Source organism: Brachionichthys hirsutus, chromosome 11 (genome assembly GCF_040956055.1).
Source record: "Brachionichthys hirsutus isolate HB-005 chromosome 11, CSIRO-AGI_Bhir_v1, whole genome shotgun sequence".
Taxonomy (NCBI): domain Eukaryota; kingdom Metazoa; phylum Chordata; class Actinopteri; order Lophiiformes; family Brachionichthyidae; genus Brachionichthys; species Brachionichthys hirsutus.
The window spans coordinates 8,279,815-8,296,287 of record NC_090907.1 but is presented as its reverse complement, the minus strand read 5'-3'; the positions used below and the strand labels follow the sequence as shown (position 1 = coordinate 8,296,287).

General features: G+C 41.9%; 1 protein-coding gene and 1 non-coding gene across 2 annotated transcripts in view; one reads left to right on the top strand and one right to left on the bottom strand.

The window, feature by feature from the left end:
* LOC137901567 (protein furry homolog) overlaps nt 1-14,243 on the bottom strand; it is a 41,498-nt gene extending 27,255 nt beyond the window's left edge. The window contains exons 1-8 of the mRNA XM_068745609.1: nt 14,063-14,243; nt 6,105-6,304; nt 2,603-2,656; nt 1,621-1,760; nt 1,424-1,514; nt 1,259-1,338; nt 1,092-1,172; nt 110-278 (exon numbers count right to left, since the gene is read on the bottom strand). Of these exons, the coding sequence (XP_068601710.1) occupies nt 110-278; nt 1,092-1,172; nt 1,259-1,338; nt 1,424-1,514; nt 1,621-1,760; nt 2,603-2,656; nt 6,105-6,304; nt 14,063-14,243 (996 nt within the window). The remainder of the gene's footprint in view (nt 1-109; nt 279-1,091; nt 1,173-1,258; nt 1,339-1,423; nt 1,515-1,620; nt 1,761-2,602; nt 2,657-6,104; nt 6,305-14,062) is intronic.
* trnat-ugu (transfer RNA threonine (anticodon UGU)) lies at nt 5,140-5,213 on the top strand. The gene has a single exon. It is a non-coding gene; the product is annotated as a tRNA-Thr (tRNA).
* Nucleotides 14,244-16,473: the final 2,230 nt, after the last annotated feature.

Below are 16,473 nucleotides of genomic sequence, written 5' to 3'. Positions count from 1 at the left end.
ACAATAGTATTAATTGTATTGTATTTAAGAATTATAATTACATCACATTGCATCATGGCAGGCTAATGATAATCATTAAAGATCTATTAGGTCTAGGAGTCTTCTTTACCTGCATGAACTGAAAAGAGGCTTCAAAATCCTCAACAGGATACATTTTAATTCGGAAAAACTTGACCCCCATGATGAGGCTAATTGTACTCTGGACTATAGAGGGGCTCTGCTCTTTCAGTCGAAGCTCCTTGAGCTCAGTCATGAACTTCTTCTTCACAGCAGGAAACCTGAGGGAGAAAATACATTTATATATAAAGACACATCAGCACAACATAAAATGTTCCTCAAGTCAAGATGCAGGGAGTTTGTGATGGTAGTTATGTAGCTTGCCTCGCCGGCCCTTATCTCACCCTCAAAATGCAAATTGCGAGTGTGTGCTTGATCCTTTGCCCAAATTGGAGCAGAGATGGAATTCTTCAGCCAGGCTAAATTTAGAAGATAATTTAACACAGTAGCTCATGTAAGCATATCTTCACTACTGGCTAGTAGGATACAGGAGCCACAGAATACAGCTGTTTCTGCAGCTGGTCACATGAGGAAGAACTGTTTATTTATACTCCTAAAAATCCTAGAAATTATATATGAATAAATTCAGAAACAAAATCTCGAGATTTTCTTTCTTTTGCTTTCTGGACTTCACAAAAATCTAAAGATTGCAATTAAAACGGCTCTTGGTGAAGCATCTCCTGCAGGAAATTAACCAGAGTGAACTCGGAAAAGGTGTGTCCTCACCAATGTATACCTATTTTTGCTCCTAGTTGCAAAGATGTGAAAACTTTGTTGAAACAGAAATACATTTCCAGTCCTAGTTTGGTGTGAAAAGGACCTCTCCAAAAGTTTGTCCTTCCTACATTATCTCCCAACTCTTGAAGCAGGCAATGCTTTGAAGGAAGGCATTAGGAATGATAACAGAACATTTTGATGTGTCACGATTCCAAAACTCAAAAGAGCAGAGAATGAAGTTTCACCAGCAAAGAAGGCTTGAACAAAATAACAGCAATAAGCTATTATATTTTTAAAGTTCCATATTTGCTACTTACTTGGACTGGGCTAATACTCCTATGATTTCAGCATAGAGGTCTGCTGCAGTATGCATGTTGCCGGTGTTAGGACCGTGATATCTGTGGAAAACCAAAGTAGTTAAGACATATGAGAGAAATCCTATAAAACAAAGAAGGAACAGCACTGGGAAAAGGCAAGGGCTTACCCTTCTTTGTATTTAAAGTGCTTAAAGGCTAAGTTAATGACTTCATTGACCAAGTTGTCAGGAACCGGGTGGAGCGGCATCTGGTTAGGAGTCATGGAAAAATCAGACAAAATATTCAAGAGCAATGTTAATAAGAAACTTATTTTTATTAAGTTCATAAGTCACCTGTTTCAAAACTTCTATAAGCACAAGAGAGAAGATGAAGTCAATGGCCAAGTCTCTCCTTTCAAGTAGATAATCTCTCTGCTGCTCATCACTATTAGAGAGGCAAAACAAGAGTTAAAATGTATTGCTATCACACGGTGCATTTCAGCGTCACCTTTTACACCGAGCATCTGCAAAACTGATGTCAGGATTCTCACTTTTTGGACTTTGTGTTGGCTCTCGGCCGGTACTCGTGCAGCTCTTCCTCTAGTCCACTTTGTCTTTTGTACCAGTCAAACAAAGTGCGCAGGATGGAGGGCAGACAGTACTCAGCCAAAGAGCTCATGGTGCTTATCAACTGCAGGAACAAGATGCATATCATGCAAATTGCACGCTTGTGTTTGGCAGTTAACATACCACAGTGAGCGATAGCGATCAGTGTTTCCTTTGTTTATTTGTACAGTCATTTAAAGACAATTTCAAACATTTCATTTTCATTTCCTACACTTGAACAATAAACAGAGTGGAATAAAACGAGGCAGTTTTGATGTGAAGGCAAAAGCTGCATTAAGGGAGACAAATGAGGCTGAAGGGGGGAACTGGTCCTCCTTTGGGTTCTGCATAGAGCCAAGGTGCCCATGGGGCAGCTTCCATCAGAGGAAGAGGAAGGAATGGGTGGGATGGGCTGGGCACACAGGAAGGGAGGAGAGTCTGGCCAGGCTGGGAGAACACTGCGAGCCCTTCATTCAGCACGAGGCTGGAGAAGAATCCTGACTCTGTGCGGCTGCTGAATGCCCTCATGCAGCAGAACAAACACACCCCTGTGGCTGTGAATGGGCCTTCTCTGCAGACCCACAAACCTGCTGGACACACCTAGCATTTAGCCAATGCCAGCTCTCAGGGTAAACACTCCTGCCCTTGATTGGGGCTGAAATAGCTATTTGGGATATGAGCAGGGCGTTCACCCGCCAGTTCTTTCATGTTGCAGCTCACCATACAAGGGCAGCATTTAACACATGCAAATAGAGGCAAATAGCTAAATATTTGTATTTTATATAATCACTTGCAGGTTAAAATACTTAATATGTAGGGTTTTAAAATAAATGTCATGTCAATCTTGAACCTAATGTTAAAATGAAGAGAGAAAATGTTATCTTTTTTGCTAGCAGCCCCAATTATCCATCACTGTAAAGCACTTACTTGGTCAAACTGAGGATCCTCTCCCCTCTGCAGTGACTTTGATAATGGTTTTTCCTGAAATCAAAGTAAATATTTATTTTTCTTATTTGTACATGTTGCTTGACAAAGTTCTCTGCAGTTTGCACTTTGGCTCATGACTCCAGCCTCACACTGGGGAGTATTTTAGAAACAGGGACTCATCACAGACAAGGTAATGAGAGAGACATCCATCAGTCTGATGCCAGGCGGTAGCAGGCATGCGTCTGATATTAGAGATGGGACAGCTCCAATTATTACCGTGCTCGATCATCTGAGATAGGACTTCTCAGGGGGAACTTTATGGGCTGTAAGAATGGTCCTGTGGTACACTGCTCCCCATTTAACTGTATATCTTTTTCCCATAGGGAAATGATATCAGCAACAATGCTCCACTCAACAAAGAAACAGAATAATTAACAGTTTGGACATAGTGCAGAAATAGATAAAGAAAACAATAATATATACAAATGCTTAATGATCTAATTTAAAGTGATTGAAGCAATATTGCAGATACACATCATATTTTTCCTTTACTTTAGCTTCAAATTATATTTCCACATGATTTTAATCTTACTCTGCTCCTTTTGACGACTGAGTCACACAGAAGAACAGACCCCAAATCATTTTCATGAACTGCTTGAACTACACGGCTTGAGGGAAGCATCTACTGTCTAATCCATGCGTCAGTGATTTTTTTTATGTTAATAAAGTTAAAATTTAAAGTTTCCTTGTATGACTCATTATTGATCGCAGCTATTTATCCTATCCTAGCCTATCCTAAAGACGCATATCATCCTGTTAGTGCGCATGTGCCTGAATTACCCACTGGGATCAATACAGTATTCTGATTCTGATAACTGTCTGACGTTGGCAAGGCGTGGGCTGATTTATTTTATCTATTTCTTGCATCAGAGTGCACGTTAAGCCTTCGTTGACCCTTTTAGTTTTTGTATAAATGCTTGCACCTTAGCAGCCCATCTGTGCAGGGATGACAGAAAAGTTGATGCCTCTCGTGCCGTTGGGCTTTTACTAAACTCAATTTCTGCAACATTATCATGCATCTGTTCCTATTTTACACTCATTTTATACACTTACCGTATAATGCTGTGTATTTAATTTATTAATGTTGATCACATAATACAGGCTATGTTGGATTCAGTTAAAACAAATTCCCCTGAAAGATGAATAATAGAAGGAGTGACAACTGTTTACCAAGACATACACAGAAGGGCTGAAACAAATGACTCAGGCATTTCTTCACTGAGAGAAAAAACACACACAGAGACATCCTCCCTGCAGTTCACAGGATGGAGTAGCACTGAGTCGAGGGGTTGTACATTTTCCCTGTGGCAATTAACACTTCTCTGCAGGCCGAGGCCAATGACTAAAAGCTCCTATAAATCGTAGCCTCTAAAACTCTAGACTGGCTGCCCGTTGCAGCAACCGGTAAATCAGACCTGCAAAACATATATAAACCTATTGTTGAAAAGTATCTGCACCGGCCTTGGGGTCTGTTTTATCCACTGTTTTGGGGTAAGAGAGTTAACTTTATCAGAATAAAGCATTTCAAAGTGGTTGTTGTAACTTTTATTTTCACGTTGCGTCACTTCAACTGTATTTAACATTCATTCAGCCTTTTAAAACATGAAGTTACAGACAGAGATTATTGCTGAACCACGTTTGAGGCTCTTACTGGCGCTGTCATTTTGAGCTGACTTTCACTTTATGATATTAATAGCAGTGGAGGATGACCACACAGCGGCTCTTCCTCTTCTGCCCGACTGTCTGTCAACAGCATTATTTATGACAGTTGATCTTGGCTTGGCTCTGATCACAAAAATATTTTACACACTCCTTCTGGCATCATTTTCAGCGAGGAAAAGATAAAGATGAAAAGGGCCAAAACACATTAAAAAAAACCCGTGATCCATTCAGAGACAAACATTCAAGCCTGGTGTATTTTCTCAGTCAATTCAGTTGCCTGAAAAACTTGCTTTCATTGCAGATGAAACGGTTTATTATTTTAAATAAATTCGACCTTTGGGATAGGTGAAAAAAAAGTCTCATATTTATATCATTGGTCCAGCCGCCAGCAATATAGTCAGCAATGATGTAAGAAATGACTGAAGTTTAATAATAATTTATTATCAAAATAACTGCCTATTAATTTCATGTAATTGATCTACAATTGGTTGTAATTAATTATCTGTTTAAGCTCTCCCAGTACGTTTTTAATTCCTACTTTACAATGTGAGAAAATGGCCAAAGTCTAACCTTGAGATTCAAGGTTAAAGATTTTACACAAATCAATTCAATTAGAATGGAAAACACTTCATTGATTAATTGATCGGTTACTTTGAGACGGCTGCAAATGGTCAACTTAGAAATCATGTGATTTTTAGTGTGTCTGTATTGTGCATCTGTAGTTTGACAGTATTGTGTATGTAGTGTCAGTACTGGACGTCCATTCTGGTTTGAAGACCACAAGTTGTCTTACAACTTGCGTGCTCCGACGCGTCGGCGCTGTGGCTCAGTTGGTTAAAGCACCTGTCTTGTAAACAGGAGATCCTGGGTTCGAATCCCAGCAGTGCCTTTTGGGTCAGGGTTCGTAGTAGCTCATTGTATTGTATTGTATTGTATTGTATTGTAGTAGCTCAGTCCACAGAAACTTGGCTTTTCAACCAGACGGTGGCTGGTCCACTTAGCACCACTGAAGTACCCTTGAATAAGGCACAGAACCCCACAAGGAGGCTGCCCATCGCCTGACTATTGCTCTCTCCATTGTTGCTTGATTATATACCCTTTGTGTGTGTGTATATATATAGCAATTTCTAATTTCCCTGAGGGAAACACCAAAGGGATTAATAAAAGTAAAATTATTATTCTCCTACAAGTGACATTTATTTGTTGCCGGTGATGAATATGACGCAATGAAGATGAATGTGTGTGTGCCAGCCATTTCAAAGGACAGAAGACTTCACAATACAGCCAAACACAGGTCACTTGTAATTATGAATGCAAGAAAACAAAAGTATTTAAAAAAAAAAATGGAATTAAACCATGTAAACAGAGCCCACGATGTCACTTTAAGTTCTGCAAAGGTGGGAAGGAGCATCTTAGCGCGACTATTTGATGACAGAACAAATTATTGTTAGATTATTAAATAATCAGATGACAAATAATCAGATGACTCCAAAATAAACAAAGTCAGAATGAGTAAATTAGAGCTGAATTAGAGTTGTTGCCTCAGAGAACTACCAGGCCTTCAGCGGATAGCCATTAAACATGACAAGGTATTTAACATCCTCTTTTCAGTGAATGTCAACCTCAGCTGCAGGACCAAGATGAACCGGGGCATGTGGCAGGAGTCTGAGATTCATTCTCCATGATAATAACAATGGCCTATTTAATTCTGTCTCCACTTCGGAAGCGAAACACATGGAACACTCTCCACACATCTTCATGGGACTTTCTGCCGGCTTACCAGTGGCTCAGCCATGATGATGCGGATCTTTCCCTCTGACATGATGGTGAAGTTGGCGAACAGGCTCTTGAGGATATACTCCCCCGGCTTGCTCTCTGGGTCAATGCTGATGGGCATCATGGCGGGAGGACCCTTCTCTCCCTGAGGACAGCAGACTGCAGGGATGGTGGGTTTATTGTAGCCGTTCCCTACAGGAGAGGCTGCAGAAATGACCCAATAAGAACAAGGTTGGAAGCGGTTAAGTCAAACATTGGCAATTCAAGCACAAATGAGTGGGACCGGATCAGCCACGGATCTGTTTACAGCGGCAGATCAGCGACTGGAGTACAACTGAGAAGTTTCCAAACATGGACATGAAGTTCCCAACATGTTGAACATTCCCTACAGAGAATGTCCAAAGGGCACCAGCTTGCCCTGGGTCTGCTCTGTCTTTCCTACGGCTACAGCGAACACAGCGATCAAGGAAATCGAAGCACCGTAGACTGCGAGCTGTTGTTTTCATTTCACACCAAAGATATCATCGCCCAAAAGGTGTGACCCTGCTTCAGCCGGTACTGTGACATGGCCGACATGCTTTAAGTTTAGGCTGTAAAACCCTATAAACATTGCAAAATTAAACTTCATCCCATTTTTAGATTCTGCTGCTTCCGGGCCAAATATAGCAAAGAACAGTCATCTCATTACAACTGTGACATTTTCTATTTAGTAAACTGTATATGTTTTCATGGTCAATGAATCTAATAATGTAGGTAAAATAAATATCCATTATTTTTGGTGTGAATCCATATATGGGGGGGAAATGAGCGGCTTGGCAGAGGTCTGTGCTCTCCGAGTGCTTTTCTAGCGTGAAAAACTCTTATTAATCACCTCTACCACGCAACTTAAAAGAAACTGTCAACACCTCCACACAAATGAATGCAAATCAGAGCCTCTTTTAACATTTGTTTTACAGACCTTTAAAACAACCAGAGAGGATCTGAACTAGCAGCATTATTCAGAAGCTGTACATTAATTAAGAGCGCAATACTCAGGCAAAGCTGAATTACAGATGCTGGACAAATCAGAAAATAAGCATGTCTATCTGTTGAGGAATGTCCAGCATGTCTGACAAACTTATGTGGCTTCCTGAAAATGCTTCCCGCACTTGTGGCATCTCAGCACCCACCCAGGCCCTTGATGAACCTGATGACGCTGGCCTTACTCCAGCACACAGCCGTCCTGTCCATAGTGGGAAAGGAGGACATGGTGTCCAGGGTTGTCCCGAATCAAAAAAACGCTCGCTCGTGAAATCCACCAAAGTCCGCATCTTCTGTGTCAGCTGGCTCGGTTCTCCTCGGCATAGTTTCCACGGTTCACTGATCCATAGGTGTGCAGGTTTTAAAAAGTGTGAGTAATATTTGGTAGGGGAGACCACGCAATCCCTGGTTGTCTGAGCCGCTTCTGCTATGGTTTCCTCTTCTATTACTAACTGGTGCCGTCTGGGAGTGAAGGTCAGGCTGCAATTTTTAGCTGAGGCACAGCGTAGCAGTGAGGTCTTACATGCTATGGTGGAATAGCTGTGTGACTATATTTAACCCGGGTACACACTATACAGAGGGAGCAACACTCCACCTCGAATGGCACAGAGTACCAGTGAAATGATCATCAGGGACACGCCCCCTTCAGCATGAGTTTTAAGAACTGAAGCGTTTTTAAAGCACCACCATGCTTCCTGCAACCCAAATGAGTTATGGAAACTCCAATCTAATATTATGCACATTTAACCAATACAAGTTACAACTATACACAGTGTATAATCAGCAGTCTGGCAACGCATTTGTTGTATTTCCATAAATGCATAAAATCTCATGTCAATAACTTAAACTGGACTGACAGAAAGCAAATAGCAATGCCTATCAAAACCTTTCTGTTGCTCTGGACACTGACATGACATGTGATTGTGCAAACAAGGAGCTCTGCCACAGTGTGCATTGCATCATCGCCACGCTGGAAACACCCTGAGCATGGTGGTGCTCCCCCAGAGGACAATGCAAACAGGCAGACAATTCTGTTTGTTGCCACAACGCACACAAACGCTCGACAAAGAATCCAACTCCCGATGTGCATGTACACAAACCTCTGTGTAAACAGCCATTTAAGTAGACACTTGTGAACAAAGTGGGTGGATCTTTAGACACCAGTGACCTCTTTTAACTGGAGCAGAAGCCCCAGTGTCAACACAGACCTTTTGAAGCACTTTTCTTTCCTGCTGCCTTGAGAAACATTGACCCTGCATTTATTTTTTTCTTCTTCTCCACCACAGCACTAAAATGACAGATCTTATACGTCCAGACTGGGAATAGAAATGTCCTTAAAACCTTCACGAGAAAATAAAAGGGAAACATTTCTCAGTTGGATTATACCAATAAGGTTTCATTTAAAGGAAGCAACCTTATTGAAGCAAGCAGTTGTGCCACACTGACTGTTTTCCTGATGATAGTGAAACACACAGACACTTAATATATGATTTAAAAACTACGGTAATAAAAAAAACACTCAATAATTGCTCTAAATCTCCTGGAGTTAAAACTAAACTTGTTTTGTTAAAGCATTAATCAAAGGTGGTGGTGGCGGCAGCTGGAGCAAACACATCCTGACACTGTAGCATTAATACAAGATCATAAATGGGTGAGAATGGGACCTAGTGAGAGAACGAAATGTCGGTCCCATGCCACTGAATATCTGTCCAGTGTCAGAGAGCTGACATCATGCTGAAAACTGCTGTGAGCATGTATTTCAGGCCATTTATAGAAGTTGTTGTGGCTGGCATTTCCAGCTAATCAAAAGGAACTCAAACGTGTGGATCTCCTTGCAGTTTCATTCATTATAACAACAGAATCTCTGGGTCGTTAAAAATAGAGCAGATGTGATGCACAAAGCGAAAATGTGAAAGAATTATTCAAAACCTTCAACATTGCACACACACAACTACGAAACAGTTCACAATGTCATTTCATAGCAGGAAATCAATGGCAGCTAAACTGGATCACCCGCCATGAGGAGAGCGCAGATGTGCTCGGATCACTACAGGTCAGCTCCTGCTGCTGATTGGCTGACTGCGGATCGGCCTTCGGGCAATTCAAACTCCAGACCTGATTCCAATGCTCCACAATGTCGGCTCCGTGCTGCTGATTGTTGCTGTTTTATGAGAGATGGACTCTTTTATGTGGGACCAGCATCTAAAAAGTCTTGATAGTTTATCTTGAGGACCATGACACTGAAACATCCACTGTAATGATGGTTCCACACACCTAATCAATTCTTAGATATTACAACCTTTTTAATGTCTGTTTGTGTTTTTTTATTATTATTATTATTATTATTATTAACTAACGTGTCTTTACTGCTCTTTTGATTCATTGTATAGTGAGTATAATATAAACAGGAGCAGAGTTGAAACAAGATTATATACTTAATGAAAAAATGATTGCACTGCTGATGGAGTGACATGAGCGCCTGTGCCTTTATCAGTAAAGTGATCCACTCTGAGCATTATGCAACATCATCAGGAGAAGGATCAATGTTGGGAATAGAGCATCCTCTATTGTACCTTTCATCCAGATTCAGAAATACGTAAACTAAACTCTGCCTGAGAGGTGCAGCAGACTTACTTTAACTGCACTGGTTTTTATGAGCAAATGTGACATTTCCTGATTTGGGTGCCGCCTATTTTTTTTTCTCCTACATTTGTATTTGTATCTAAGGTCATCTTACGTAAGAAAAATATAAATAATTATGGCTCACATGCAGAAAGACATCCCATCTCATCATCATGGGCCACATGAAAGGCAGTGAGGCCGAGAGCCCTGGACATAACAGGCAACTGAGCTGAACCTCCCTCTAATCCTATTATTGTGCCTTGACAAGAGGAATATAAACTCTGTGGGAAACTCATAGACATACGTACATTTAGGCTGAAACTCATGAAGAAGAAGACCTGCATGGATCACCATCAGAAGAACTTCTGTGACATGATTTAATTAGTGTGCGTTAACGACACCACAGCATCGCGTTGCTGCTCGGACACTTACAGAGCAATCACTGGCTGCTGCTATGAAACAAGCGAAAACCTTTATAATCAAGTCTGAAATGCTTTTCAAATCTGCAGTCACTTTTGCAATTAGTCAAACATTCTGCAGAGACACAGTCTCATTCAGACATCTCTGTCAGCTGTAAACAACAACAACAACAACAACAACAGCCAAACCGTTACTCACTGCTGCTCCACGATTTCAGCAAGGACTTGATGCTGATCTCAAAGAAGCCAGAGTCCTGCTGGCTAGCCATGACTGCAGCTTCCTGGTCAGTGCCCCCCCCCCCCTCTCTTGTGTATCCCTCCAGTAGCAGCGGCAGCAGCTGAGCTGGGACCAGCAGGTAACGCCTGCTGTCACCTCACTGTGACGCACACAATGCTGCGCTGACGATACCCTGAGAAAACACACACTAGCCGTGCATTCGCCCTCCTCTTGTGTCCTGTCCTTGGCTGTCAGCCCCCTCTCTCTCTCTCTCTCTCCCTCACTTCACACTCTCCTAACATCTCTTTCTCTCTCCAAAGCTGTGGCAGGCCGGGGGCGGCAATGCGTGCTCCCTTTAAATAACTGTGCAGAGGCTGTGAGTGCAGGAAGCAATCCTCTTAGCAGAGCGCAGTTAATAATATCTACTGTTTGTCTGGGTGCAAGGCCTGATAGTGATGACAGCGGCGGGCTTGCACGGCTTTCAGTGTGACTGGGAGCGTATGACGGGTGACGCAACGCGACCACTGACAGAGGAGATGGAGAACATGGGAACGATGACACACCACAGGGAATGTCTGGACGGCAGTGGAAAGAAGAACACGCTCAAGTGATCAGTAGGCAGAGGAGATTAAGCAGACACTCGGGATCTGTGTGGGAGCAGAGGATGACTGCTGCCATTCAACCCCTTTAATTCTTTAAACACATCAAATAAATAGCTGAAATGCTGAGCAATCCTTCTGTTTTCTGCCATTTCTGCCCAGAAGGCAAACTATTGACTTTCCACACGCATCAAAAAAGCAGCTTATCTTCTAGAGGGTGTCGAATAATAGAAAAAGCCGTCAGTCACAAGTTCAACTATTTAGTTTGAAAAGTAACCTCAGCTAAAAGGAACACATGCTAAAACTGATCGATGCGCCACTGAATAATAAAGAAAATGAGGAATTTATATGAACAACTGTTAACCTCTGCTTAACATACCCATTGTAATATCATGATGAAGTAGCGTCATCACTGCCATCATTTTTCATGAATCATGCAACTCTTTATTTGCTTTGTTTGCTTTATATAATATGAAACAATGCAGAATACAATAAGACGTTCTACATTTGCAAACGATCAGCCTACGAGTAAGAAGATGATAACCTGGAGAATCTCCTCAGCTTTTCCTGGACGTGCAGCAATCGAATCCAATAATAACTTAACCTTTTGCAATGAAAGGAGCGGCGGAGGCGTGTCATCCACCACATGGACTATAAAACACATCATCCAATCCCCATTCCTCCTCGGCCTCTCATCACTCCCAGCATAATCACAACTCTGTCAGTCCATCAAGTGACAGCCACTTGAGCCGCATTATATAACACACAAGCATGACTGCTAGCAGCGTTTGGTAAACACATATTTCAGGAGGGTCAGGCGTCCTGACCAGGACAGTCTGCTGCGCTTGTTGGGTCTAAATCAGTGTGTGTGTGTGTATATATAGTGTGTATTCCTACCCTCCTTCCTACGGTAGTGACACTGTTCAAACTGTATCTTGTGTATCATGTATGCGTGTTGTGCGTTACTCACAGGCACACACATACACACACACACACACATTGGTGGTAATGTGTACACTTCGCAGCGCAGTTCTGCTGGTTGTGTTATTAAAAATGTTGTTTCTCTAAAATTTGCATTAAAGAGGAATAAAAGCAACATGATTAACCTGATATTAAACATTTTCAACACCGTTGTTAATTCATACATTACTCATACATGTAACATAATTAACTCATAATGTAACGTCCCAATGGAGGCAGGGTGGCCGGTGTGATTTTGCTTTTGAGGCTGCAAAGTGTGACTCTTAATAAAGCGACGGCATATCTGGTGAGGATATCACGGCCTTGCGAAGACTATTCAGACATATCTATATTTATCTCTATATAACACAGAAAGAAACATGAGGCACCTGATGAACAGGATAGTGAGGGGAACTCCAATATGAAGTTGGATTCCCACTTTGCACCTAATTGCACCACTGGGTGACACGCTTCACTCAACAGCCATACTCATTGAGCCCATAAAAGGAAATGCAATGATGCAGTCCCATTTATGGACTCGATGGGAGTGCAATGATACAATCCATCGGGGGAAATGCCAGTTTCTTCTTTGAAAAGAGAATATCCAAATATTAAATAAGAGATTAGGCCTAAAGTATGGCAGAAGACTTTAGAGGTCAATGAATTTTTCCGTCTCTAAATAAAGGCTTTACTGAAAATGGAGGGTTTCTGGTCACTCCAATGCTAAAAGGCTTGAATTTGAAAGGGATACAAGAATTATGGCATCTCCATTAACAGCAGACAGCACCAGATGGACAAAGGTCAGATTAGTTTAGCAGTGGTTTCTGCACAACTTTATGCTCCAGCTCATGACAACAAGGTACAGGGAAGAACCACCTTGTTCAAATAATGTGGTATCTCTGCGCCTTAAGTAAACACCTCCTCAGCATAAAATCATCTCCAGGTTGTTACATTAACACAAACACCAAAAAGGACAAGTCTCGTGTGATATCAGACCAAATCGGTCTGATCATGGTTCGAGGAATGATCTGAGCGATGAGACCAAATGGATCCTCTATTTCTCTGCAGGATTACTGAGCTATCCATCCAAGGAAGGCCCTCTGAAGGGTGAATGGTTACGTACAGAGGAAAAAGGTTTATAGAATTTTTAAAGGCACAGTTTACATAAGATAATCCTCCTTGATGCAAAAATACAACTATTCTATAAAAATGAAAGGTTGATAGACCTCTCCTGTCAAACGGTCTACCTCTAATAGAGCAGTCTCTGAGACCGACCATCGAGCATGCACGTAACAAAACCTTCAAAGCAGATCAGAAGAAGAAGAAAACACGCAGTTATGTCATGAATGTTGACTTGTCCGTAACACAGGAGCGGATATCATAAAGACTCTGACTACCAGTCAGAGGAAACTTAGTTTAAAACATGACACCCTCAGGATGTCTTAAAACCTCTCAACATAAAACTCTGACAGTTCGCAGGCAGCCTGGTTTAGATCGGTTTCACCTCTTGAGATGGAAACTCCTTTAATATTTACCAGGTTTATGGGTCTATTCGCTGGCAGCTTCAGCAGCAGTCGAGTTCAGCCTCAAAGCAACAAGCGTAAGACAGCGAAGGCGGCTGTTAACGCTTTTCCCGAATGAGGTTTTAGTTGGCCAAAGGCTCTGACACATTAAGCACTTATTAAAAGCATTATCAGGCTCTGATGAAGGTTAGGAATGTGAGGTATTCCTGTGTCGATCAGCCATCTCCGTGGTTATCAGGCTCAAACGCCAAACTCCCTCTCACTATTACTTACCTCTGGTGCCCCTTCTTTCTACATCGTCCTCTCTTTTTTGGTCACATATCCTGGTCCTATTATTTTTGGCTTGTTTTATATACATACCGGTAATTCTTTTTTTTTTATTGTGTGATACCCTCTCCCCCTGTCTTACCCTTTATCAATAAGCCATCATCTATTCTTATATAGCTTTGGCACATTCAGTGGCAAGGTGAGGCATTTCGCAAAGTGACGGCAGTCGTAGCTGAAAGTGTTGCCTCCGCAACACATTTCTTTTTCAAGACAGCAATTCTTCTAGAATAAAAGCAGAACTACTGAGGCAATTTCCAGCTGAAAACGAGACCTACTTTCAAGAATGGTGGGCCTCTTCTTATTGCGCATCTTTTTAAACTTCCCTCTGAAGTCCCTGGGTGGGAATGGGTCCAGAGGTACGCTGGCAATGCGCCCCAGGACAGCCTCATCCAGTCCCTCAGAGCAATCTGTCTCACTCCCAGCCATGTCTCTCACAGCACTCTCCTCTACAGGCATGTTGGATGGCAGGGAGCCCACGGCTACTTCTTTCATTCTTCCAAAAGAGCCATTTGAGGTTGTGCCAGCTTCTCCCTCTTTTTTTTTAAGGGCAGAGTTTAATTTTTCTCTTCCCTTTCCTTCTTCTCAAGCTCGGCTGTTTGCCTCTCTTAGACAGCAAACGGCAGCGAGGCACAGATGCAGCGAGGAGGCTGTCAGGTTTGCTCTGCTAATGTCTTTAACCCCTGCACTTGTCAGGGCAGTTCGGCAAGTTACAGTAACCTTCATGAATCGAAGGCATTGGATTACTCGGATGGCCCCTCCTATTTTTCAGCAAAAAGGCTAGAGGCTTGCGATGAGAGAGGCAAAGTCATAACTGAGGAGAGCGGGAGAGGGGAAGAGAGGCCGCTCTGACAGCTACAACAGCCCCGCCCACTCGATGCCCACGAGGCATTCCTGAATAAATATCCTGTATTTGTCTTAGAGTCTACGCGTCAACGCCGCCATCCGTGTCTTGCCTCTAAAACTGTTGATGAGATGCAGGAAACATTAAGGCTCATTTCATTCGACATTTTGTCGACGTCTCTGATGTTGGAGCAACATATTATGTCATTTCCCCTCTTCCTCTCTGGTAAAGAACACTTAATATCCTGGACACAAATGAGGATCATTACATAGGAGGATCATAACAGCCATTATAATCTAATGGATAATTCCCTTCTCTTGAAAAACGGAATAAAAATCCATTCATAAGGATTGATTCGTCTTGTTAACAGACAGAGAAACCAGTGTCAGCAGGAACATAACCTCTTCGGTGGAAGCAATAATGTTAAACTATCGGCATGAGAGCATGTAAAAGCTGTACAGTAACTCTTCCCATTCAGAGATGTTTGAAAGATAAATACATCCTGCACTCGCTTGGAAGTCCTCACGAGTTCCATCCGGTTACTTAACAACATGCTCAGTACTTTCTCCCTAATGTCAGGCCGCTCATGTCTTCAACACCAAATTATTTATTGGTGTTTACGGCAGGAGTCAATGACGTAAAGGCGTCAAACCTTCTCCTACAACGTAGAACCAAGAAAAACATTCCCACAGCTCACAGCGTATGACTATTCAAAGTCTTTTCAAGCACTGAATTGAATACCGACGGGACACACCTACCACATGAACCAGTTTTTCCTAGTTTGACCTACATGAGCAATACAAACACCCTGTGTGCATGCACGAAGGGAAGGCCTCTGTTTTAGGAAAAACAGCAGTTAGAACATGGAACAATCGTACATTTTCAAACCGTTAAATATTTAATAAAGGATCTGCACTGACTGGAAAAACGTTAAAGTTTACAAGCAACGCCACTCCGAACTCCTATCAAAAAGAAAAGCCGCACAGCAGAGACCCCGGTAATAAGCTTTTATTCGATAATGATTCACATCTTATCCACCCATCAAAGAGAGACGGCAGCCTAAAGGAAACTGACGGAGGAATGACTCTACAGCGGCACACCTGAGAGGACTATCACAAACCACAAAGGATGTTTAATGTGTTTCTACTAATGTGAATAATTCGACTGCCTATAAACATGGGCCTGACCTGTTTTAAAATGTCATAAAAGTACTCGGAATTGCGTCATAGTAACTATGAAAAGTAAAGGCGTGTATCCACAGATTCTAAAGGTGTGCTTTTAAGTAAAGTGATTACATTGGCAATAATATCCACTAATGTACATCCACCAAAAACAAAAAAAACAAAAAAAAAACACAGCAACATCTGCCATATCTGATGGGTGCAAAGGTCAGATCAGTGTTTAATGTCTATTTAATTGTCAATTCAAACATTCATGTTATAGTCACCGAGTCTCATGAGTGTAATGTGATAAAGTCCCCATACCTCAGGACCTCGTGGTGATGGTGCGCCCTCTACTGGTGGAATAGTAAAGTCAGCCCAGCAGTTTGCTGGGAAGTTTCAACCTCCCACCAGACACCAGTATAACGAGAGTCCTATTGTAACATAAACCCGCAACTATAAAATATAATAAAATAAAATAAGCCGTATTAACAGGATCTATGATGCTAACGGTCACTACATGATATAAGCTCACATTAGTAGCGAAACTAGAAAACAAACGTGTCTTTGAGAGAACAGTTTCTTCAATTTGGAATTAGAAGAGATGAATTTAATGAGAGCTGTGACGTTTGATATATTTGTATAAGACTTCTGTTCTTCCATTTCAAGTTGTTCAGCTCAGATT